The 25,621-nt window shown below is 36.9% G+C and overlaps 1 protein-coding gene across 4 annotated transcripts in view; it reads right to left on the reverse strand.

The window, feature by feature from the left end:
- Positions 1–25,621, reverse strand: part of wcy (WW domain-containing adapter protein with coiled-coil wacky) — a 252,625-nt gene that overhangs the window by 129,501 nt on the left and 97,503 nt on the right. For all 4 annotated transcript variants that reach the window (XM_090388071.1, XM_090388070.1, XM_090388074.1 and 1 more), the window contains exon 4: positions 6,950–7,131. In XM_090388071.1, the coding sequence (XP_090244197.1) occupies positions 6,950–7,131 (182 nt within the window). The remainder of the gene's footprint in view (positions 1–6,949; positions 7,132–25,621) is intronic.

Consider the following 25,621-nt stretch of genomic DNA (forward strand, 5'->3'; position numbering starts at 1 on the left):
TGTGTGTGTGTGTGTGTGTGTGTGTGTGTGTGTGTGTGTGTGTGTGTGTGTGTGTGTGTGTGTGTGTGTGTGTGTGCACCTGCATGCGTGTAGATACAGATAAATAGATTACATAAGTGTATGAGAAGAGATGCTGACCTGTCAGGTGTAGTATAATGGAAAAAATTAAAAAGTGCCTGAAAAATAAAAGCGGATTACATAAAATTAAATAAAAATATACAAAATGGTACTTACTGCTATAGATCCTAAGATTCTAACTACATCATCATCAAGGGCTAGTAGCCAAAACCAAAGAAAATACAGCAAAATACAGCAAGAAGGCCTCTATTTCTGTTATGACATATACATAGCAGACAGAAAAAGTGAGCAGACATATACAGTAATACCCCGAAGTTACGCGATAGGTGGGTCCGACGAAAATCGCGTAAGTCGGGGTACAACTTTGCATATAAATACATATAAATTTTGCTTAATTGGGACCAAGGACTAACAAAAACACTAGTTTAGAAGAAAAATATTAATAAAATTGCAGTTCTTTATACATATTAATACAAAATATGTATTAAAAAACAAATGACTTACGTTAAAAACTTATTTCGATGTCGATGGCTTCATAAAATCTAACAAATTCGTCTGACGACACAGCGCGTTCTTTTTTTCACGCAGAATTTCTTCGTAGCAAGCTAATAATTTTTTTTTATTCCTTGCTTTGTAGCTATAACGCGTTCTTCGTTGGAGTCTATGTTTTCTAAAATTTTTAAGCCCTTTACAATTGAGCCCTTTTCAATTTTCAACCTGTCAAGTTTGCAATTGTCATGTGCTTTTCGCCGTTGCTTCGTTTAGGCCTGTAGCACGTGCAATATCACATGGTCTTTCATTTCGCTCAAAGCGTTTCACAATTTTATATTTTTTCTCTATCGACAGAGGCAGACTGGCCATAAGCCTTACCGGGGGAAACCCCGGTGGGCCAGTGTGATTTTGGCCATAAACCATAGTATGAGGCCACTATAAATTTTCCCGGGTAAGAATTTTTGATCCAGTCCGCCTCTGTTTATCGATAATTGCTTTTCTTTTTCTCTCTGAATCTGCAGTGTCTTCACCAGGACGCTTCCTTTTCACACCTTTTAATTAAGTATTTTACTCATTTTTAGGGAATAAAGCACAATTACAAAACGAGGAGGCACGCTTGATACGCATAAACAAAGCTGCGCGCATGTAGCAACTGAATAAACAACACCATAAAGGCAGAGATACACTATTAACACCTCACATTTCTGGGGGTTACTACCATAAAACAATAAAAATCCAGTTGCGTTTCTGCTAGTGAAATTTGTTATAAAGTGGTAGTAAACTCGATCTAATTGCATTTGCGATTATACCGATAGCTGGAATTGTGTTGGTTTTTACGTTATTATGGTGAAATGTGTTTCCCCTTCACTGATATAAAAAACATAAAAGCAGCAAAGTTGAATTTTGTTCATCTTTCGCTCTCATTCTCCGCCGTCTCACCGTATATCGATAACATATGAAAAACGACCTTGAAGATAGCGGGCGGCAGCTTTGCCAAACGAAAAAAATCAAGAACCGCGTAACTCCGAGTTCGCGTAAGTCGGGGTATTACTGTATATCATAGCCGACCTGACAGAGATCCTTTGATTTTTTATATTTCATGATATTTGCTGAAAAATATCATGAAATATTAAAAGCTTATTGACAACCATAACGGCCTCCGCAGCCGAGTGGGCAGGAGTGGGAGTGCAGTAGCACACGCTCTTTGAGTAGACCGGGGTTCAAGCCCCTGACTGCTGAATATGGTCGATCTGCCAACCCGCACTGGACCAGCGTGGCAGATTATGGTCCATTTCCCTCAGCATGAATTGTTGAGGAGGCTTCCATCCTGCAGTGGGTTGATAATGGCTGCACTTTACTTTTTTTTTTTATATTGATATTAACAATATAATTGTTGGTTGATATCTTTCTACATTCAGGCTTGTACTTAATGTACAGTCAAATATCTCCTAGCCTCTTTGGTGTCTCAGTGTAGAAAGTGTGTGCCCACCAATTGGTTAACTATGGTTATTTTATTTTGTTAGATGTTTTTTCGTCTTTATTTTCATTTCTGACATTGTTTAGTCTTATATTTGTTAAAAACAATACCATTACTGACTTAAACACATGAGGCACATGCCCAGCCCTATGTCCAGGGACCTACTACTGGTAGTAGGTCCCTGGACTGCCCGAGCTCTACTAAATTCCCCTTCTTCCAATTACTTTTTGCTGTTCTTGGACACTACATTTTATATCTCGTGCGCAATTCAGTTGACCGAAAGCAATATTCGAGATGCTATTTTTCTACTTACTATCGCTCACTTTTTTCTTCTCCAACAAAGTTTGGTCTTTTTAATGCTACTTTGTAAGTTATTGATTTCTCCCCTTTGCCGGTCTATTTGCCTCATTTGTTTAACTGCCGACTTCCCTGTCACACAGGTAAAGTTCACTTTGACTATTTACACCTTCTCCTCCCCCCATACTAGGGGTTACTTTAATGGTTATAAATTTGCTGGGAACTATCGGCTAACTTCTTTGGTCTCAAATACAGCCTTGATGCATTCGCTTCCCTTAGCCCATTTCACCGTCTCCTGCCAGACTCGACAGTAAGTTGTCATATTATGACTATATCCTTTTGTCTTCATATTACATTTTCTTTGTTTAAATTCACATAGGGCTGTTTGCTATTCATTCCATTTTTCTTTAATTGAATGAATAGCAAACTTTAATTGGAATTAATTGATATTAATTTAATCTTAATTTTGCATTTTACTTTTATTTTTATTTATTTTTGAACTATATTTGATTGGTTTTTTATTCCCTTTCTTTTTGGTCTCTGTCGGGTCGGCTATAATATATACGTCTGCTAACTTTTTCTGTCTGCTACATATATGTCATAACAGAAACAGAGGCCTTACTTCTTGCTGTATTTCCTTTGGTTTTGGCTGCTAACCCTTGATAATAAAGTTAAAATCTTAGGATCTATAGCATTAAGTACCATTTGTATATTTTTATTTAATTTTATGTAATCTGCTTTTATTTTTTTCAACTGTAACTACACCTGACAGGTCAGCACCCCTACTCATAACACTTATCTAATCTATTTATCTATATTTCATTATGGTTGCTGGGTATTTCTGCTATTACTAGCAGCGTTCCAGCTCCATAAACCAGCACAATATATTATTATTTTTTTTGTTCTTTTTTAGCAGTTCTGGTTTTTTACTACAACTTATTATTATTATTAATTTTACACACACACACACACACACACACACACACACACACACACACACACACACACACACACACACACACTAAGCACCTATTGTCTTCACATGCCAGTCTCATTTGCCAGCATGCAAGCATATACCAACAATTTTCAATGGATGGATTTTTATGAAATTTTATATTTAGTTGTTTAGAAAGATTTGTCACGCCAACTGAAATTTCATTAAAAGTGGACAAATAAAAATCCAGATTATTTCTTTTTTCCATCAAATTTATATGTAAAGGAGAAATCATAGATTAAGCGAAGTTTTCTTGCAGTATTGTTATACAGACCATGTACACTTCACATGTATTGTTACATGAGCCTCACGAATGCAGTGCTGCTCGTAAGATACACACATGGGGGGGGGGCAAAATAATGGAAACGTGATAAGTTATAGATATGCACTAATATAGATATGTTTTAAAAGATATGTTTTTTGCTTTTAAAATAACTTGTATTCTACATGGAATAGTTTCAAATAAAAAACCATTCCTTATATTCTTCCATGTTTGATTCTTGGCACAAGACAGTCAATATAATGTGCTTCCTTTGGCATTGCCAAACATATTCTCTCTGATGTTTCCAATCATTGAGCGTCCATTTTTTGTGCCCCTTACATCACTGCATCCTCTTTCTAGTATTACCATCAGTAGTGGCTTAGCAATAATGGTTTCTGCCATAAATTTCAGCAGTATGAAGGTCTTGCCAAACTGTTTTGCTAGAAACTGGACTGCTGAGATTCACATTAAGTTGTGTAGTTATTTTTGAGGCAGCAGTTTTGTTTTCAGGATACAATCCTTTTTGGCATCTGGAGCTCTCTTTCAGTCAGCTTCAATTTTCTGCCACAATTCGTCCTATGATTTTGTTTTTCCTGATATAAAAGCTGCCACTTTCATATCAGGTGTTTCCATTAATTTGTACACCCCTGTATATAGAGAGAAAAGAGAGAATTAAAAAAAAAAAAAAAAAAGGTATGTAGGAGAAGAGAAATAAATACTATACAGTTATAATTAAACAGAATTACAAAGCTTAGAAAACATAAAACTATATAGTTTATTAAGTGCTCTATAAAGTTAGTCGATAAGGAGATAACCATATTTGCTTTTCACTTCTGTTACTCACAGGAAAAGAAAAAATCAATTAATTTAAGGGGAAAAAAATCAAATGCACCTGAAATGTAATGCACTATGTACTAACTAACCTATTAATTTTGATAAATGATACTGAAGATGGTATTCAAGGGAAGCTGTTGTTAACAATCTGAGCAAAACCATGTGTCAAAATTACTGGGAATCGCTGCATATATGGTTTGAAAAACAACTAAAGTTTAATGCTTCTAAATGTAGTATTATGCATTTGTGAACAGAAATAATGGAGTTATGTATAAGTTAGAGAGAGGGGAGCTAAGATCAAGACAAAAAAATTATGCGATACAATTCAACCTCATATGAAAGTTTTACATGCAGTGTAAACAGGCAGCTAAAAAGGTGTTCTGCAAATGATTTATAGGACCACTGCTAGTAGGAGGGAGATTATTATTATTATTAGTAGTAGTAGTCGCAAATGATGCAAGAAACAAAGGTTATACTGCACCCGAGGGAAAAAAAAAAAAAAACCACCACTTCCCAACACCTGTCCATCCTCCCTAGCAGTTTATCTAGTTCTTTGAATTTTTTTAAACCTACCTACCTCCACAACTTGGAATAAACTCTCAGACGGGAGTTTGTTTTAACAGTCAAACACCATTTGGCTAAAGATAACTTTTGCACATCCAGCCTGCAACCATCCTCCAATTTGAATCTGTGCCCCACCCCACCTCACATGTGTAGTCTCAGCAAGGGGAATTTAAGGCCTTGAATGGATTAATTCAAGGTCTTAAATACTTCAATCGGATTTCTTTGCAGGTGACTGTTCTATAGACATTGCACTTTGCAAAACTGAAGCCTTTTTTTGTAAGAACCCATTTGTTCCCTTCACCAATCTTGTCGCTCTTCTCTGCACCCATTCCTACAGATTCGCATCCTTTCTAAAATGAAGCTTTCAGACCTGTAGTTATTATAAGAGATGTGGCCTAACCACTGCCTTATACTAATGGATAATCACCTCCCTATCTCTACTGGCAAAATTCCTGAATATGTTGACAAAAACCCCATGGCAGTCTACTGCACTGCTTAGAGAAATTCATATCTAACCCCCCAGGTCTTTTCCATTCTCCATGACCTGAGTGTTACCACACAGCTGTTACGTTAATCTGGGATTACTGCTCCCAATATGAAGACCTTGCATTTGTCAATATTAAAATTAATTGCCACCTATCATCTCACTGCATAATTTTTCCAGATCTTGTTGCAGTAGCATACCCTGATTACTCTGATTTTAACTAACCTGCCAACGTTTGTATCATCTGCTAACTCAGACATTAAACCTGATATACCTTCATCAATATTATTAATATGGAAAACAGTACACCCAGCAGTGAACCCGGGAGACTCTTCTAATAACACTAGTTCAAGAAGATTTATAACCACTGTCTTCTCCCATTCAATCTTTTTATGCATAGCAGTAACTTGCCCTTAATGCCACACTGCTCCAATTTGTATAGCAGTCTATAATTGTGCAACAGTATCAAAAACTTTTCTGAAATCTAAGTATATGATGTAAAAATTATATTTTGCATCCAGTTCTTCTGTTACCATGCCACAGTATCCAGTCAGACAAGATTGCATCTTAACAAATATATGCTGCGACTGCAGTATAACTGCCTTCCCGTCAAGATGTCCTATATTACTTTAACCAGTGGCTCCATTATTTCCCTGGAAGAGAAGTCAAGCTTACAGGTCTGTAATTACTCATGTCTCCCTTTGATCCCCCTTTGTGAAATGGGAATACATTTACACATTTCCAGTCCATAGGGACCTCCTCTGAATCCAGGGACCACCAGCATGTCCCTGACCCCTTATAGAATAAGACAAAGGTTACACTTCACTTGAAGCATTGTATACAGGTCTGGAAACCACACCTAAAAAAAGAAAAAAAAAAAAAAAAAAAAAAGAAAAGCAACCAAATTAATGATGAGTGGAAATGAATGCACACATGACAAACAGCTCAGAAGATATGAACTGCAAAGTTTGAAAACTAGTCATCTCAGAGAAGATCTGAAGAGGCTGAGTAAAATGAATGAGCAAAGCCTATTCTCCTTCATAGGTGAGATAAGAACCAGGAGGCACAACATAAAATCTCAGGGAATAACAAAAAGAATGGATCTCATGAAATTCACCCATGGGCTGCAAGTTGTGGAACAATGAAATAATCTGCCGCCTAAAGTGATAAAGGCAGCAAGTCCAGCTAAATATTCTATTTTATTATTTTATCTAATTTTTTTTTTTTGGCCGATGCAGAAAAATTCCACTTCCTTGAGTCATTTGGCTTATTAATACTAATACTAAGGTTTCTATTAAAAAAGGAAGACACAAAATAAAGAACAGGAAATGCAAGTCAAAAATTCCAATACACCAAGTCTGATGTAGCTGAGTAGTAAGCATGGGAGTAACAGAGGCACATGCTGAAATGGGGTAAAGAGGGTATAAACAGAATATTATTATTACAAAACTTGAAAACAAGATCTACCTCTGTGTGACTCCTATCATGATTACTGCGATGAGCAGCAGTAGCAGTACCTTCCCCACTTTTTCGGGATGAGACACTAGAAGATATCTGGTGATCTTTGCTATTACTGCTGCTACTACTGCTGCTGCTGCTGCATCCACTGACAGCCTTAATACTCTTATGGGATGGGGATTTGCTGGACACTAGAGGACAAAAATATTACTTATTAATAAATAAATTTAATTTAATCCAGTAGTAGTGGAATAAAAAAAAAAATTAATTTTTTTTTCTTGAATTCTGCTTGTATAATAATGCTAGATCTTTTACTACTGGATTGCAATACTTATTAAATACAATTTTTTAAATTAAAAATTAATTCCATTTTCAAGTTTATAAAACCAAGTGTAAATGAAAATTCAAAATTACATACATACATATATTAATGTTTTGTGAAATAAATAATCAAGACAGGAAACTATGTCACATTATCATCAAACATAAAACAAAGAGTATTAACTTTTGCTGCTGCAGCAGCAGCTGTCTGACAAAAAAATGCATTTGTTTACATAACATTGATAGGTGGTGCCTGATCTATACATATGGTTTTCCCATACAAACTTTGTATAATTCCAAATAAATAATACTGCTGATCAATCATTTCTGATGATTGACAAGGAAATATATATTTTGCACAGGAGTCAGTGAGGCTGGGATCAGAATCAGTGGTAAAAGAATTTAGTATTAGTAGTGGAATATGATGCAAGAAAGCAAACTTAAGAATCAGCAAAAAAAAAACCAAAAAAAAAAAACTTCCCACATCGTTTCTGCCAAGCAGTGGTTATTTCTAAAATTTTTCTTTGCAACAGCTGTACTTGTTATATACAAGGGTTACAATAAAATTTGCTCCTTGATGATGATGATGTTGGGATAGTGTTAGTGGGTTGAAAAATTGCTGGTTTAAGGGATACACAGACTCAGTTTAATGGAAGATGCAAAATTGAAAAGAAAGGTGGGTGAGATCCTTATGGGACGGGTAAATATATGGTCTATGTTAGGATTACTAACAGCATAAACAGGATACATATACAGTAGAGCGTCAGTTATCCGGAATAACTGACGTCAGACCTCTTCCGGATAGCCAAATTTTCCGGATAATCGAATGTAAGGTAAGGTTAAATTTATTTAATCTTACAAATATGTAGGTTAGTGCAAATGCATCATTTTAGTGTTAGTGCAAAGGGCTCATGCTACCCCGTAGCATGAGAACTTTGTCCTTAAATACTTTACAGTTTAATCCAGTAGTCTTCAATGTTTTTTTGAAACCCTAAGTGATTTATTTTATTTTGCGGCACCCCTACTCAATTTTCTGCCTGATCCGATTCTCTCTGTGTGTGTGTGTATATATATATATATATGTATGTTATATTAGCATTAGCATTAGCATATGATGCAAGAAAGCAAGCTTATTCAGCATCAGCCAAAAAAAAAAAAAAAAAAAAAACCACTACTCCCATTTCACCCCTCCGTTCGTTCGAAATACCTGTCCAGCTGAGCCTTAAATTTGTTTAGGCTATCAACTTCAACAACAAGCGATGGGAGTCTATTCCACAAACCAACTGCCCGCTGGCTAAAGGTACATTTCCGCACATCTATCCGACATCCGTCCTTCCTCAATTTGAATTTATGCCCTCTCAGGTGATTATTCTGAGCAAGAGGAAGAATCCCATCGGCATTGAGCATGCTCAAGCCATTCAAAGCCTTATACACCTCTATCAGATCACCTCGCCGATGCCTAGTCTCCAGGCTCTGTAATTTGCAAAACTTAAGCCTTTCTTCGTAAGAGCTTTGTTCAACCCTTTGTTCCATTCACTAATCTTGTTGCCCTTCTCTGTACTTGTTCCAGCAGCTCTACATCCTTCTTGAAATGAGGCCTCCAGACCTGTATACAGTACTCAAGGTGTGGCCTGACCAATGCCTTATACAAGGGAATAATCACATCCCTGTCCCTGCTAGAAAAATTCCTGTATATCATAGACAAGACACCATGAGCTACTCTTGCAGCTCGTCTGCACTGCTCAGAGAACTTCATAATCTGCCTGCACAATTACCCTCAGGTCCTTTTCATTCTCTACCACTGTCAGCGTAGTACCACAGAGTTGATACGTTGATCTGGGGTTACTGTTTCCCACATGTAGTACTTTACATTTGTCAATGTTAAACTTCATTTGCCACCTCTCAGCCCATCTGTTCAACCTTTCCAGATCCTGTTGCAGCAGCACAGTATCAGTAGTGTCCTTAACAACCCTGCCAACCTTGGTATCGTCTGCAAACTTGGACATTAAGCCTGATACACCATCATCAATATCATTTATAAATACAGAAAACAACAATGGACCAAACACTGAACCCTGAGGAACTCCACTAATAACATTAGTCCACGTTGAGCAATGTCCATTGATTACCACTCTCTGTCTTCTGCCACTCAACCATCCCTTTATCCATAGCAGCAATTTGCCTCCAATGCACACTTCTCCAATTTGTGCAGCAGTCTTCCATGCGCAACAGTATCAAAAGCCTTTCTAAGATCCAAATATATAATATCAAAGTTATTCCCTGCATCCAGTTCTTTTGTGATTACATCATAGTATCCAATCAAATTGGTCAGACAAGACCTGCCCTTAACAAAACCATGCTGTGTCTGAGCTATAACTGAATTCGTGTCCAGATGATCCTGCAGTGCTTCTTTAACCAGCGTCTCCATTAATTTTCCTGGAACCGAAGTTAAACTAACAGGTCTATAATTACTTGTGTCAGCCTTTGATCCTCCTTTGTGAATTGGGGTTACATTTGCACATCTCCAGCCCATGAGTACCTCCCCTGAGTCCAAAGAAGCTCTCATAATTATCGCTAGGGGTTTGCTTACTTCCTTTGCTGCCTCCTTTAATATAACTGGATAGATCCCATCCACCCCGGGTGCCTTTTTTATGTTTAACCTCAACAATTTCTCCTCCACTTTCCTCTCAGTTATTAGAAAATCATCTAGCTCGCTGCCAATGTTTACTTCACCTACGACATTCCCCTTCCTGAATAACTCCTCATGTGTCAATGTAGATGCAAAATACTCGTTTAGATTGTTAGCCACCTGAGCTGGATCCTCAACTGTTGAACCATCAACATCCAGTGGACCAATCTGATTCATCCCTTTCCTTCTTGAGTTTAAATAGGTAAAGAACTCTTTTCTGTTTTTCTTTGCATCCTTTGCCAAGGATTTCTCATAATCTGCCTTTGCCTGCCTAATCTCCTTTGTGACTTGGTTACAGACCAACTTATATCTATCATAGGCTTCCATGTCACCCATTAATTTGTATGTATCCCATGCATTTTTCTTCTCTGCCATATGTCTCATTAGTTCATCTGACAACCATTTAGGCCTGAACCTTGAACAATATTTCTTGGTTGGTATGTAAAGCCTGGTAGCTTCCAAGATTAGTTCCTTGAATGCTTCCCGTTTTGAATTTGCTGTTGGTAACATCATCAGTTGGTCCCACTGTATAGAATTTAAATACTGTCTCAGACCATCATAGTCGCCTTTACGAAGCAAAATCCCTTCCCTTTACCTCTGATGGTAGTTACCTCCTTGAGTAAATCCCACTTCAGCACACTGTGATCACTGCCACCCAGTGGTTCCTTTATCTGCAGATTCCTAATGCATGAAGAATCACTACTGATAATCAGATCAAGAGTATTACTCCCTCTAGTTACCTCCCGAACATGCTGGTGTAGAAAACAATCATCCAATAAATCCACAAAAGCCTTGCTAGTGTGTGAGTGACCAACCCACAAATTCCAGTCAATATCTGGGAAATTAAAATCCCCCATTATAAGACTCTCTGATTTACTGGCCCATTCTATTTCCCTGTACAGTATCTTATTATACTCATCAGAGTCATTAGGCCTATAGCACACTCCTACTCTCAATTTTGATTTACCTATGCTTATGTCACACCAAACTGACTCGACACTGCCCTGTCCATCAATGTCGACTGGCTTCACTTCCTTGGATTTTATGTGTTTTTTAACTAATAGCATAACCCCTCCTCCCCTCCTGTCCTGTCTATCCTTTCTATACACATTGTACTCCCCAAATTCCAGTTCTGCATTCCTTATATCTGTGTGACACCACGTCTCTGATATCCCAACAATATCTGCCTTTGATGTTTTGAGCAATACCTCAAATTCATCAAATTTATTTACTAAACTCCTAGCATTGGTGTACACGCAAGTATACATGCACCTGTTTCTAATCTTAGCTACCCTAACACAACCCATGTGTTTACTTGTACTGCAATGACTTCCAGCAGTCTCTGAAATATCCTGCATTTTGTTTTTCAGGCTTCTGCTCATTCCAATAGAAGCAGTGCAAGAATCTCTTTCACCTCTGCCAGTGGCTACTGTTAATCCATTAGTCTTTGTCCCCCCCCCCCCAAGCTAGCAGTTTTCCGACCCACCTAACACTGCCTCGATAGCATCAGCAAATATTCTTGCACCCTTTCTATTTAAGTGTATCCCATCCCTGTAGACGCAATCTCTCCTGTTAACAAGTACATTCCAGGCTGAAAAAAATTTTACCCCTTGAGCCTTGCACAATCTTTCCAGGGCCGAACTGATCGACAAGGCTCTCATCATATACTCCCTGCTATCGTGTCTGGGCAGAATTGCAGACACTTTCAAATTCAACCCTACTTCACGGCTTTTTTTCAACAAAATATGATAGTTATTACAATAATATAATTATAAAAATTATATTTCATAATACGAAATTTTAGAGAGCTTCAAGTGCCGTGTTAATAGACTAGTAAAGGATAGTGAAAGCTTAAAAAGCGGTACTCACCTTGAATTAATCTGCGATGGCTTACTTAGGCAGCGTGGTTAACATTTATGTTGAATTGTTAAATTGAATAAATTAAAAGGGGAGAAGTAGGTAAGTGTTGAATGAGTTAAAATAGGCACAAGAAGACAGAAGCGTACACATCCAATCCTTGGTTGTCATTGAAGTAAAAAAGCAAAAGAATAACTGAAAACTAAATAGGTGAATATAGTGAAGCCAATAGTCATTACGGGGACTTTCGTTGGTTAAAATGTCTTCAGTTAGCAATGTGTGGGGAGAGAGAGAACGCGCATGGTATTTAAGAAATAAATAAATTATACTCTCGTGATGCCTTTTTTGACACGTGGGAACTTTAATCGCGAGATGTTTGAGTGGTGCCGGTACCATTCAATAGCTAGGACTTCATATTGAAGTATTCTGTAGCTGGATTTTAGTTTAATGATGGAAATGGCAGAGTCAATGAGGGGGTTGTGGTACTTCTGATGTAACATGTGTTACTGTTTGGTTGACAATTAATGAGGTATATTATATTATTGAGGTCGTTTGTAGAATATTTGTGTGTGTCTTTATAGGTGATGAAGAAGGATCCTAATTTGTTGTAAGTGGAAAAAACAAGGGAGATATCAGTGTCGTTAAATAGGCGGCAGAACTGTCCTGCTAGTTCATTGTGATAAGGGAGGCCTATGCGGATGTTTGTTTTATTATTGTCTTTGGTTGGGTTGTTAGGTTTAATTTTATTTTTAGGATGGAGATTGTATTTAAAATAAGTTGGTGAGGGTAACCTCTGGATATAAATTTGTCGGTAAGATATTGGATTTCGTTATGAAGGTTGGTTGGTAAGGAACTGTACTTCAGTGCATTGTGAATTTGATTATATAAAACTGCTTTTTTAGTGTTTAGGGGGTGATAAGAAGCAAAATGTAGGTATTTACCGGTGTTTGTATTTTTTTTGAAAATTTTTGTATTTAATTTTGTGCATATAATAGGCACAAAATTAAATATATAGTGAGATTTAAGTCTGTCATGTATAGAGTTGAGTTTTACAAAGAGGTTATCAATGATGGATCTGTTGCCTATTACAAGAATGTCATCGGCGTAGCGCATGTATAGTTTTAGATCAGGGGGAAAGGGGTGTGGAATTTGGCTCTCAATGGCGGCTAGGTAAATTTCGGACAATGGGGCCGAAATACCTAGTCCCATTGGTAAGCGAAATATTTGTTGGAAAATTTTTTTGTTAAATCTAAAAAAATCTTGCTTCTAATAGAAGGGTGGTGAGCTCAAGAATATGGTCTATAGAAAGGGAGGTACGTTTTGTTAAGGTATCGTCTGTTTCTAAAAACTTGTAAAGTAAATAGAATATGGACATTAGTGTAGAGAGAAGTGATGTCATAGGAAACTAAGACGTCTGTATCGGATATTGTAATATTATTGATTTTTTGAAAAGCTTGATTGGTGTTATTGATCTTGAATGTGGAAAATTTAGTAAGAGGGGTTATAATTTTGACCAGAAAGGAGGAGAAATTAGCGAAAGCTGATTTGCTGTATGAAACAATTGGTCTTAAGGGATGGTCGGTTTTGTATAACTTGATAATCCTAAACATGTGGGGGAGGATGTTATTGCGGATTCCAATTTGCTGTAGTGTGCAAAGGTTAAAATTAAATTAAATAAAATTAAACCTAACAACCCAACCAAAGACAATAATAATAAAACAAACATCTGCATAGTCCTCCCTTATCACAATGAACTAGCACGACAGTTCCGCCGCCTATTTAACGACACTGATATTTCCCTTGGTTTTTCCACCTACAACAAATTAGGATCCTTCTTCAGCACCTATAAAGACACACACACAAATATCCTACAAATGACCTCAATAATATAATATACCTCATTAATTGTCAACCAAACTGTAACACATGTTACATTGGAAGTACCACTACCAAATTTGGCTCATCAAAAACATCCAACACCCGTGCATACTATCATTTCCATAGTCTCATGTCTAACCAATCTGTTACTGAACTTACAATTCACAGGCGCCTCCGTAGCCAGGTGGGAAGGAGCAGCAGTGCGTAGCACACGCTTCTTCATTAGACCGGGGTTCGAGCCCATCACCAACAAATACGGGGGATGACGGAAAGGTCAGGGAATGACCACCGCATAATCCTGGAGCAATATGGCTTTATATTGAACAATTAGACTTTACACCAGCCGGTATTCAAATAAACAAATTCCAATCCTGCAACTAAAACACTTATTTACAATAAAATAAAATATGAGCATATAAAATAAAATGAAATGAAATAAAATAAAATATATAATAGTCTAAAACTGATGTGATTTAATTTACAATAAAATACAAAAATTTAAAATATGATGATAAAAACAATTGATAAAATACCCATAACAACTGGAGCTTTCGGAGTGCAATCCCCTTTCTCAACAGCATATTTCTGCTGTGTGGCACATCCTTAAATAGCAGATCCACGGCACTCGTCACATGGTTCCTCGGGAGTAAGGCCGGAATTTCCCATTTATGCACCGGAACCAGAAATGGCTCGGGAGCGCGCTAGCTGAAACCGTTCATCTCACCCAAGAACCACGGTTTCCAACAGGGAATGTAAACGTACCATTCTGACACAGTGGACTCCAAATTTAATAGTCCCACATATGCTCTATCAAGGTATCTAGCCAAGTTGATTGCACCCATAGTAGGTCTTTCCAACTTGGTTATCAAGAATAGCAAAGAGTTTGTGGATTTTATAAAAGGACAGACTATACAAGAAGATGAGATTATGATTTCTTTTGATGTTACATCATTGTTCACTTGTATCCCTATTAAATTCGGAGTCCAGTGTGTCAGAATGGCATTAGAAAAGGATGTTTTGTTAAGTACTAGGTCTCCTCTTAGTGTTAATGATATTTGTGAGGGTGTGGAGTTCTGTTTATCCAGTACCACCATGATTTTCCAAGATGTCACATATAAGCAGATCCATGGCACAGCCATGGGTTCCCCCATTAGTGCCATAGTGGCTAACTTAGCTACGGAAGAGTTGTAAGTTCGAATTTTTGAGGGTTTGGAATTTCCCATGCATAAATGGAAAAGATTTGTTGATGACACATTCACCATTATACAAAAGGGGAAGGAGGATCAAATACTTGATGTACTTAATAGCTTCTCCCCTTTTATTAAATTTACTTCGGAGGTGGAAGCAGAGGGGACCCTACCATTCCTTGACGTGTTGGTTATTAGGGATGGTTGTAAGCTTAAGATCAAGGTGTTTAGAAAGCCCATGTGCCGAGGTCAATATACTCATTATACCTCGGCACAAGCCAGCCCAACACAAGGGTAGTGTTGTCAAGGCTTTAGTAGATAGGGTGTGGTCCCACTGAAGTACCTCCGAGGACAGAGATAACGAAATTATTCGTGTCACGGCAGAATTCAAGAAATGCGGCTACCCCCAGAGTGTGTTGGACAGAATTATTAGAGGAGCGGAGTCCACCTGTACTGAGCCGTTCGCCCCTGTGAGCACTGCATACATTCCCTACTTTCGGGGGTGCCGATACGCTGTGTGCAACTCCCGGGACGGAGGTTGTACACAGTGATATCTTGTGTCAAAGACCCCATAACGAAAGAAGCCAACAGCGGGGTGGTATAAGAGATTATATGCTCGGATTGTGGGGTGTGTTATGTAGGTGAGACGGGGCGACGACTGAAAGACCATCTGGGGGGAGCATATGAGTGCAATAAAGTCAGCAAATTATGGGAAGTCTGCCGTGGCAGAACATTTCTGGGAGGAGCAACATCAAATGTCCCCGGAGGATGCTGTCATCACGGATCATGCACAGGGGTTCTGGGACCGTAAATGGCTTGGGAGTTTATGTATTGGGGCAGCTGGCAATTCCATTAATAGAGACAAGGGTGTACGTTTACATTCCCTCTTGGAAACCATGGTTCTTGGGCGAGATGAACGGTTTCAGCTAGCGCGCTCCCGAGCCATTTCCGGTGCATAAATGGGAAATTCCGGCCTTACTCCCGAGGAACCATGTGACGAGTGCCGTGGATCTGCTATTTAAGGATGTGCCACGCAGCAGAAATATGCTGTTGAGAAAGGGGATCGCTATCTCTGAAAGCTCCAGTTGTTACGGTATTTTATCAATTGTTTTTATCATCATATTTAAAATTTTTGTATTTTATTGTAAATTAAATCACATCAGTTTTAGACTATTATATATTTTATTTTATTGTAAATAAAGTGTTTTAGTTGCAGGATTGGAATTTGTTTATTTGAATACCGGCTGGTGTAAAGTCTAATTGTTCAATATGAGTTGTCCCAGCCTTGTAGGCCTATTTAGAAATATGGCCTTAGTTGCTAATGCTCCTAAAAACCCAAATAACAAAAATAACAACTTACAATTCATGCCCAGACCCACAACCGCCTCATTGACTCTGCCATTTCCATCATTAAACTAAAATCCAGCTACAGAATACTTCAATATGAAGCCCTAGCTATTGAATGGTACCGGCACCACTCAAACCTCAAAATTCTAAATTCCAAACTCCCCTTCAATCTTTCCCCAATTTGGAAACTCTCACAATTAAAGTTCCCACATGTCAAAAAAAGCATCACGAGAGTATAATTTATTTATTTCTTAAATACCATGCACGTTCTCTCTCTCTCCCCACACATTGCCAACTGAAGACGTTTTAACCAACGAAAGTCCCCGTAACGACTATTGGCTTCACTATATTCACCTATTTAGTTTTCAATTATTCTTTTGCTTCTTTACTTCAATGACAACCAAGGATCGGATGTGTACGCTTCTGTCTCCTTGTGCCTATTTTAACTCAGTCAACACTTACCTACTTCCCCCCTTTTAATTTATTCAATTTAACAATTCAACCTAAATATTAACCACGCTGCCTAAGTAAGTCATCGCAGATTAATTCAAGGTGAGTACTGCTTTTTGAGCTTTTGCTATCCTTTACTAAATTATATATATATATATATATACAGTATATAATAATTTTATTCTTCATATAAAGGTACTAAGTAAACATCAATTATAAATCACCACAAAATTAAAAAATACTGTACACCGTTTTATAATGAAATAAACATAAATAAAAAAAAATAATACGTTTAAGTAACTTAAACCCAAATTACGTGACATCCTAAAGTGTCACGGCACCCCGGTTGAAAACCACTGGTTTAATCTTACCTTACGATTAAATTAAATAAAAAAAATTATAAACTAATCTCATAAATCAGAAACATCCATCCAAGCATTTTTACGATTTTTATACAAAACAGGAAAATTAGAAAGCTTTTTAAATGCTCTGTCTTTTCAACTTACCGATAACGAACACAGACAACCTATGCATCCCAGTAGCATTTGCACACACAGCGACTGCAACTCGCTCTTTTCTGATCTTAAACCACTAAGCTACTAAAAAAAAATGCCTGGTGCAGGCATTTTTCTTTTAGTTGCTAGGGTTTTTCTCGATAATGCTTTCCATAATAAGTCATTCTCATCAACATTAAAAACGTTTTCTTTCTCATAATATGCTATAACTGAAGCAAATTTACTCTTATAGGACCCGCTGCCGATTCGCCTGCAGAAAGTTTCTCGCCTTGAATATCTAGTTCAGGTATACAGTGTCCTGGTTTAAAATCTTTCAGCCAAACCGTGCTTGCCTTAAATTACTTCTTAATTTTCAATAAAAATCCAATTCTTTTTCCCATAACGCTGGTTCACCTAAACTTTGCTTCTGAAAAATCTACAAATAAAGTGCTTTCTCTAAAGCGACATTTTCAGGATTTGGCATCTTTTTCCTGTTAGATCCTCCTTCACTATCCATAATCGACACAAATTCTGTTATAGCACTGGAATTTTTCTTGATGTTGCAAATTGTTGAAATTCCCACATTCAACCCTTTGGAGAGATTTCCTAAAATTTCACCATTTCTAATTCTATTAATAATTTCCGTTTTATGCTGCAATGTTAAAACTACGCGTTTTCTTTTTGTTCACATTTTCCCGTAAAAAACTGAAAAAAATAATAAATTGCAGTTTTGGGCCGATATTATTCTTACTGAATCTGGAGCTAAGCTAATCTGAAATTCACTCATGGTTTCTGAGAAACAAAAGTCTCTGTAATATTATTCTAAAGCACATTTCTGAAGGTCACAATCATAAAACAAAAACAATTTGCAGTTTTTGGCTTATTGGGCTTTTTGTTTGTAAAATCTGTTATAAACAGGTAGTAAACTCGATCTTTCGCTTATTAAAATCAAAATTCAATTTGCAAACGTGATCACTATAACTCGCACTTACTGCACTACCATTATTAATAAAAAAAAAGATCAGCCTTTCTGTTGTTGTTGTTTTTGGTTTTTAGGAGCATTAGCAACTAAGGCCATATTGCTCCGAGGATATGCGGTGGTCATTCCCTGACCTTTCCGCATCCTCCGTATTTGGTGATGACGGGCTCGAACCCCAGTCTAATCAAGAAGTGTGTGCTACGCACTGCTGCTCCTTCCCACCTGGCTATGGAGGCGCCAATCAGCCTTTCAAATTTATTCCGGTTAACTGACGTTCCGGATAAATAACGTTCTATTGTACTTGCTTGACACTAATGCTAGGAGCATAATAAATAAATTTCACAAATTTGGAAGTACTGATTATTATCAAATGCAAGAGTAGGAATATCAGAAACGTGGTGCCTCTGAGACGGGATGCAGAATTTGAATACCATGTACAGAAAGGGGGAGGGGTTATGCTCTTAGTTAATTTAAGGTGGTGTGGCCAGTTGATATAGTTGTTTGTTTGTTATTGTTATTTGGTTTTTAGGAGCATTAGCAACTAAGGCCATATTGCTCCGTGAACATGCGGTGGTCATTCCTGACCTTTCCGCATCCTCCGTATTTGGTGGTGACGGGCTCGAACCCCGGTCTAATCAAGAAGCGCGTGCTACTCACTGCTGCTCCTTCCCACCTGGCTACGGAGGCGCCTAGTTGATATAGGTGGCCAGTGCAATGTTCAGTCAGTATGGTGTGATATAAGCACTGGGAAAACAAAAATGAAAGTATGCTATAGACACATAATTGCCACATTTCTGCTATACCTGCAATGTCAGCATTTGATGGTTTAACTAATACTTCAGATATATCAAATTTATTCACTATACTCCTGGCATTAGTATATAGGCAAGTAAATGCTTGACTATTTGCATTTTTAGTAAGTTTTACACAACCTATTATAGTTGCTTATTAATAAAAAAAAAAAAAAAATCACGTGTGTGTACCTTGTATATGTACAAAAGAATGTTTTATTTTATGTGAAAACATCATTAGCTTGGAAGAGGTTAGCAAAATCTAAGCCAGTAGCCCAATTAGGCATTTGATTGTAGCCATTTGTTAAATAGTACAATTGCAACAATACAAATATTTGTAACTACAGTCAAAGCTCGTTAATACAAACTCGGTTTATACAAAGTACTCATTTATACAAAGCACATACCATTCCCCTGCGAAAGGATAGGCTTTTCTATGTAAATATATTCATTTATTACAAAATTTGGTTAATATGTATTACAAAGTTCTTTTTCACCCCATGAGAAATAAATATTGTCATTTTGTATGTCTAATACAAATCTTGGCAGAGCGATCCGATTATTGCCCCTGGCCACCTGGCTCGCTACTTCGCAAAGGATGGCACTGACTTGTTAGAAATTAGTTTTGTGTAAACAAAAGCAGTTTATGGTAGCTACAACATCAAGTGCACTCTGAAAAACATCTTTCTGAGTTGTTAAATTAACAAAAGAACAAAAAAATTTCTAAGTTGTTTACATGAACTCCCTCGCTCTCCACGGGAATAAGGTCAGTTACAATTGTTACCCCAGTTCAAAGAGTCTTTTGCTAGTCTATCTTATACATCAATCATTTTTTGTGCTATTTTATCTGAGCTTATGTCTTTTTCGGAACTTGTGTCTGTAAATTAATTTTAAATTTGTTTATATTAAATCTTATCTAGCAGTGTTATGGCGACAAAACGTAGACGGACAGAATTAAGCCTGGAAATTAAACTAAAAATTATACAAGGGGCCAATAGGATGGAAAGAAGCAAAATGGACATTGCAAAGGAATACATCCCTTTACCTACTTTATCTACAATACTGAAAAATCGAAAAAGACTTGAAGTGCGTGACACTGGAGCAGCAATAATAAACAGGAAACAAATTTGTGGTGCAAAACATGAGGAGATTGAAACAAAACTTTGAGTGGTACCAACAAATGCGTGCAATATCAGGTCCAATTTTGCATGAAAAGGCAAATTATCTAGCTCAGCAACATGGGATTAGTGACTTCAAATGCAGCAGTGGCTGGCTCAAAAGATTTAAAAACAGGAATAACTTGGTTTTGCAAAATGTTTGCGGTGAGTCTGGATTAGTCGACAAAGAAAAGGCTACAGACTGGTTGTGTTCTGTACAGTTCATCCTTGAAAAATATGAGGCAAAGGATATTTTAATCTCAACGAGACAGGTTTATTTTATAATTTGCTGCCAAACAAAACATTTGCTGTTCGAGGAGAGTCTTGTCATGGTGGAAAATTAAGCAAACAAAGACTCACTGTTCTGTTATGCTGCAATTCAGATGGCAGTACAAAACTATACCCACTTGTGACTGGTAAGTTTTCCAAACCAAGATGTTTTAAAGCAGTTAACCAACTTCCCTGTGATTATGAGGCCAACAGAAGTGCTTGGGCTTACGGTCAAAATTTTTCAGTCCTGGTTACCAAAATTGGACAGAAGAATGGCTTCAGAAAAAAGGAACAGTTTGATGATTCTAGACCATTGTACAGCACATTCTGCCGAGACACTTAAGTTGACAAATATACAGCTGTTGTTTTTACCCCACAATACCACTAGTTTAATGCAACCACTGGATCAAGGCATTATTTATAACCACAAGAGAGCATATAGAGCCCAACTGATAAGGTACTTGATCCGCGACATAGGAGGGAACAATTTGCAGCCAAATTGGAATGTCTTGGATGCTATCCGTAATCTTGTTATTTCTTGGGAAAGTATTACATCAAGTGTTATAATCAACTGCTTCAGGAAGAGTGGCTTTGGAGAGAACATCATCGAAAAACATGGTCCAGCAGACAAATGTGATAGCAACAGTGAGGAATTTGAAGAGTTTGTGAAGGTGGATGATGAAGTTGCTACCACTGCAACGCCAACACCAGAAGAGCTGTTGGGTACCAAACAACAGCTCATCTGGTGTTGAAGATAGTGAATGTCTTGGCCTGCAGTAACGTTGATAAAGAAACAACATTGCATTTGATAACGTCTGTGAAAACAACACTGGATTCTTTCTTTAAATTAGATTAATTTATTAAAAAGTTAATGGTTTGTATGTCTCCTTTTATAATTATTGTAATGATTTTTACTGTGATACTAAAATATTGTACATATCAAAATATATACTGTACAATATTTTCATTTCCATTAATATTGCTTTTCTTTTAGTTTATCATACAAATAAAATAAAATCTTTAAAAAATATGTTATTCCTATTACTGTATTGTTAGACAAGGCTTTTGTTTTTATTTTATTTTATTTTTAGTATTGTATTTTATTAATTTATTTTTGATATTATTATTATTTATTATTATTCTTAGATATACAGTATGTACCAAAAAAAAATAAAATAATAAAATAAAATAATAATAAATAAGGTTAAAATTTTGACACTTTTGGGGGACCTCGTTATTATAAAACGTGAAAATTTAGGTCCCTTGAAATTTGTATTAACGAGATTCCACTGTATTTCTTTTTTCATCTTGCATTTCCTTTACATTCCATTGTTAGGTGTTGCTATAGATATTTTCTCATCAATAAGCAATTACATAGGCTGTATGAGTTACTAGTAGGGGGTACTCAGTTCAAGGCCTGCTGGGGGTTCACATGTAATCCCCATATGCACCCTTGTAATGAGTCCCTTCTTACTTTTCAGGTTACTGTATATCAAAACAGAAGAAATACAAGAATCAATTCTATATCTGTTTATGACTATCATTAAATTATCAGTCTGTGTATCCTCTCCCAAACTAACATTTCCTTGATAGCATCAACAAATACTAGCCATAGAGACATAACACTGTTACAGCCAATAACAAATTCCAGTCATAATGCAGACTCTTTCACTATGGGTTGATTCTGCCCATAATAACTGCAATAAATCATTACAAAATTTGCTATTGTAGAGTAATTCACTTTTTTGAGGGCCATAACAGCAAGTAAATACAGATGTGATGGTTCTACATCTAATTTTCCACATATAAAATGTGTAATATAGTGGACACAAATGTCTGTAGTTTCATCAATGGACATCCAAATGTAGTTTAATCTAATATCTTGACAAATTTCACAAATAATGACATCATAAATCCCGTTAAGGTAATTCTTGCTCAAGGTAGATTCGTCTGGAATATTTTGATTTATACAATATTTTTTTCAAAAATTGTTTGACAACTTGATTGTTTTAACATATTGAAAGGGATATTGCTGCTTACCAGGACGAGATGCAAATTCTTTGAAAATCACTTTTCTCTTAATTTGAAGTACATGACTTAATTAAAAGTGATTGCTCTGGAAATTTTTCCTTGCATTGAATGTTCTTTTTGCAAAAAACACAGAACAAATAAGACTATTCATAGTAAAATCTTTTCTGTGATTGGCAGTCCACAATTCCATACAAAGTTTTGTAACAAATTTAATTTTTTAACATGTTTAATGAAAATATTTCACCTGATGTAGTCAAGAATGAGAACAAATTGCAAATTAATATTAAAACTGTAGGCTATTTATGTGTTTATTTTATTAATTTTTTTCTTTTATTTGGTAGCACTATTTTCTCAATTCACACATTACCCTCTCTTTCCAAGACACAGAATTACTAGTTGTTTTCTATCTTTGCCACCTGAAGAGCAACACATGTCAAGGGCCACTTTTATCCATCATTTTCAATGCATCACCACTGTCCTTCCTCAACTCTATAACAAAGGTTTCCCACTGGAGTCCTCTCCGTCTACCAGATTTCCACTCTCTGATAGTGTAGTAGGGGTTTTCACATCTTTATGTTATGTTCTGAAATTGCTCAATCTCTTTTGTTATGTGTTACGTTTTCACTATTTTTATATTCTGCCTTCTACTTTTATTGCTTGAAGGTCCACAGCTAGTACCATTTGGCCCAGTGGTTATAATTCTCATGTTTACTACATACGGCGCGGTTTACTCTCAAGTTCTTATTTCCTTTCCCTTTACTGTCGCCTCTATTACCTACTCTCTACTGGCAGTGCCCCTCAACAACCAGAAATAAATATATTTTCTTTTGTTTTAAATTACAAGGACTTTGCTGATTGCTTTCACTTAACACAAACTCACTCTTTCTTTTACCATATTCTTCCTTTCTAAAACAATAATAATAAAATAAAATTACACATATATAAACATAACATCAACTTTATGTAAGATTTGGATCTTTTAAAACGTTTCCCATGTTGATTTGAGAAATTTTCCCTTCTTACGTAGTTTGAGATCAAGTTAAGGATTTTTTTCTTTTTATGAAAACCCCAAACATGAGAGGTATTAAAACCTATAGCACTTAGTATCATGCATGGGTTGGAGGGTGAGAGGATACTTGTTGACATTAAAAACTTGAACTTCTGTAAATTTTAATTTTCAGGAAATACGTATGAAGGTTGCCCCAGAAAATGGAAGTTGAAGGAAAAAATGAGGATGTTGTTATTTGGTTTTTAGGAGCATTAGCAACTAAGGCCACATTGCTTCGGGGATATGCAGTGGTCATTTCCAGACCTTTCCGCATCCTCCGTATTTGGTGGTCCCGGGCTCAAACCCCGGTCTAATCAAGAAGCGTGGACTACGCACTGCTGCTCTTGCCCACCTGGCTAAAGAGGTGCCAATAAATGAGGAAGAAAAAAAAAGTTGATTTGTCAGTTTCAAGTTGGATAGTAACAAAATGTCGACTGGTTGTCGTCCATGTTCGCACTGCTTTGGAAGAGGGGGGGGGAATTACAGAAGCCAATTCAGAAAAACAATAACAATGGAAGTATCTATAGAAAATGCATGCAGCACAAACAGAATGTCTGAGATAGAGGGCAGACAGTTGGAGACATCATTATTAATCTAACTGCCGTCTTCTGAATGGAATCTAGAAACCTGAGAGAAGTTTTGGGGGCACCACCACAGATGTGGGAACAATATTCCATGGTAGAGCAGACTTGAGATTTGTACAGAGTGAACAGTTGTTTGGAAGAAAAGTAAAGCTGAGAGCAAAAGAGAAAACCAAATATTGCACTGGAAGAATTATTTGGATGTGCTTATGCTAAGAGAGATTAGAAGTCAGGATAATTTCAAAAAAAAAAGATCTTGCAGAGAAATCGGAGTGTCTTCGAAGATAAGCATAGGAGCAGAAGAATCCTTTTTCAAGAAGTTGAAGCTGTTTGAGCAGGGCAAGGTTTCTCACCCTGGAAGGCAGAATGTAATGTGCTATCATCAGAAAAACTATGGATGGGATTTCCAGTCAATGGAAGGTCTTTAATATACAAGAGGAAAAGAACTGTACCTTGGGGAACACCAGCATTAGTAGAAAAGTTAAGGCAGACAGCTCTTGGTTTTCTAACTTCTCCTTAGAGAGAAAACTGGAAAAACAATTACAAAAAACAGTTGGCAAACCATAAGATGAAAGCATATTTGGAAGACCTTTATGCCAAACACAATCAAAAGCCTTTGAAATGTCATGAGTAACCGCTTGAATTTCACTAAACTTTTCCATTGAATTTGTCCATAAATGGGTAACATAAGCCAAAATATCACCATATTCTGACTTATGTTACCCAGTGGATTGACACTGACAGAATCCATATTGGTGATCATTGATCAGATGGAAGGTTTCTAGACAGTTTTAAGAGTTGGCAGTTAATTGTTTTCTCCATTACTTTGGAGAGAATAGAGGTGATTGCAATGAGACGATAATTGGATGGGAAGGATTTGTCACCCTTTTTAGGAACTAGCTGAATATGAGAAAATTATTCAAGCAGAAGGAAAAACACCTTTGGAATAAGGTGTGTAAAGTGAAAAAAAAAAAAGGCAACACAAAACAGGAGTAAGTTCAGGAGCACAGGTTTAAGAACAAGTAGAGAAATACCATCAGGACCTAGAGCTTTCTTAGCACCAAGATTGTTCAAAATCATTCTCACATCCTTTTGATGAAAGACCACAGGAAGCATTGAATGAAACAGTGGGAATGGTGGTAGGTAGTTTACCAAGATCATTAATACATGAGTTGGAAGAAAGGGATGCTAGCAGGTCGGCTTTATCTTTGGCCGAAGTGACAATAGAATCATTTGGTTTTGACAGGGGTGGGAGCAGAGATGGGCCAAAGTTGTGGCCAATACTTTTGGCAAGAGACCAGAATGCTCGGTTACCATTAGGGCAAAAAGAAATTTTTATACTCTTAGCCTGTTCAAACTCTAGTTTGGACTGATTACTAACTGCTTTACAATTGTGGCGAACTTTGGTGTAGGCAGAAAATGAAACAAGCAAATTACGATATGCAACATTTTTCTCCTGAACGACCATACCACATTTATTCGAAAACCAAGGTTTAGATAAAGGACAAGATTTTAAAGTGCAGTGTGGGATAAAGGATTCCATTCACACAAGAATAATTTCACTAACACGATCTGGGCAAACATTGACATCAGAAGTTTTG

The sequence above is a fragment of the Mastigoproctus giganteus genome, chromosome 13 (assembly GCF_048544385.1).
Source record: "Mastigoproctus giganteus isolate SK-2022 chromosome 13, ASM4854438v1, whole genome shotgun sequence".
NCBI lineage: Eukaryota > Metazoa > Arthropoda > Arachnida > Uropygi > Thelyphonidae > Mastigoproctus > Mastigoproctus giganteus.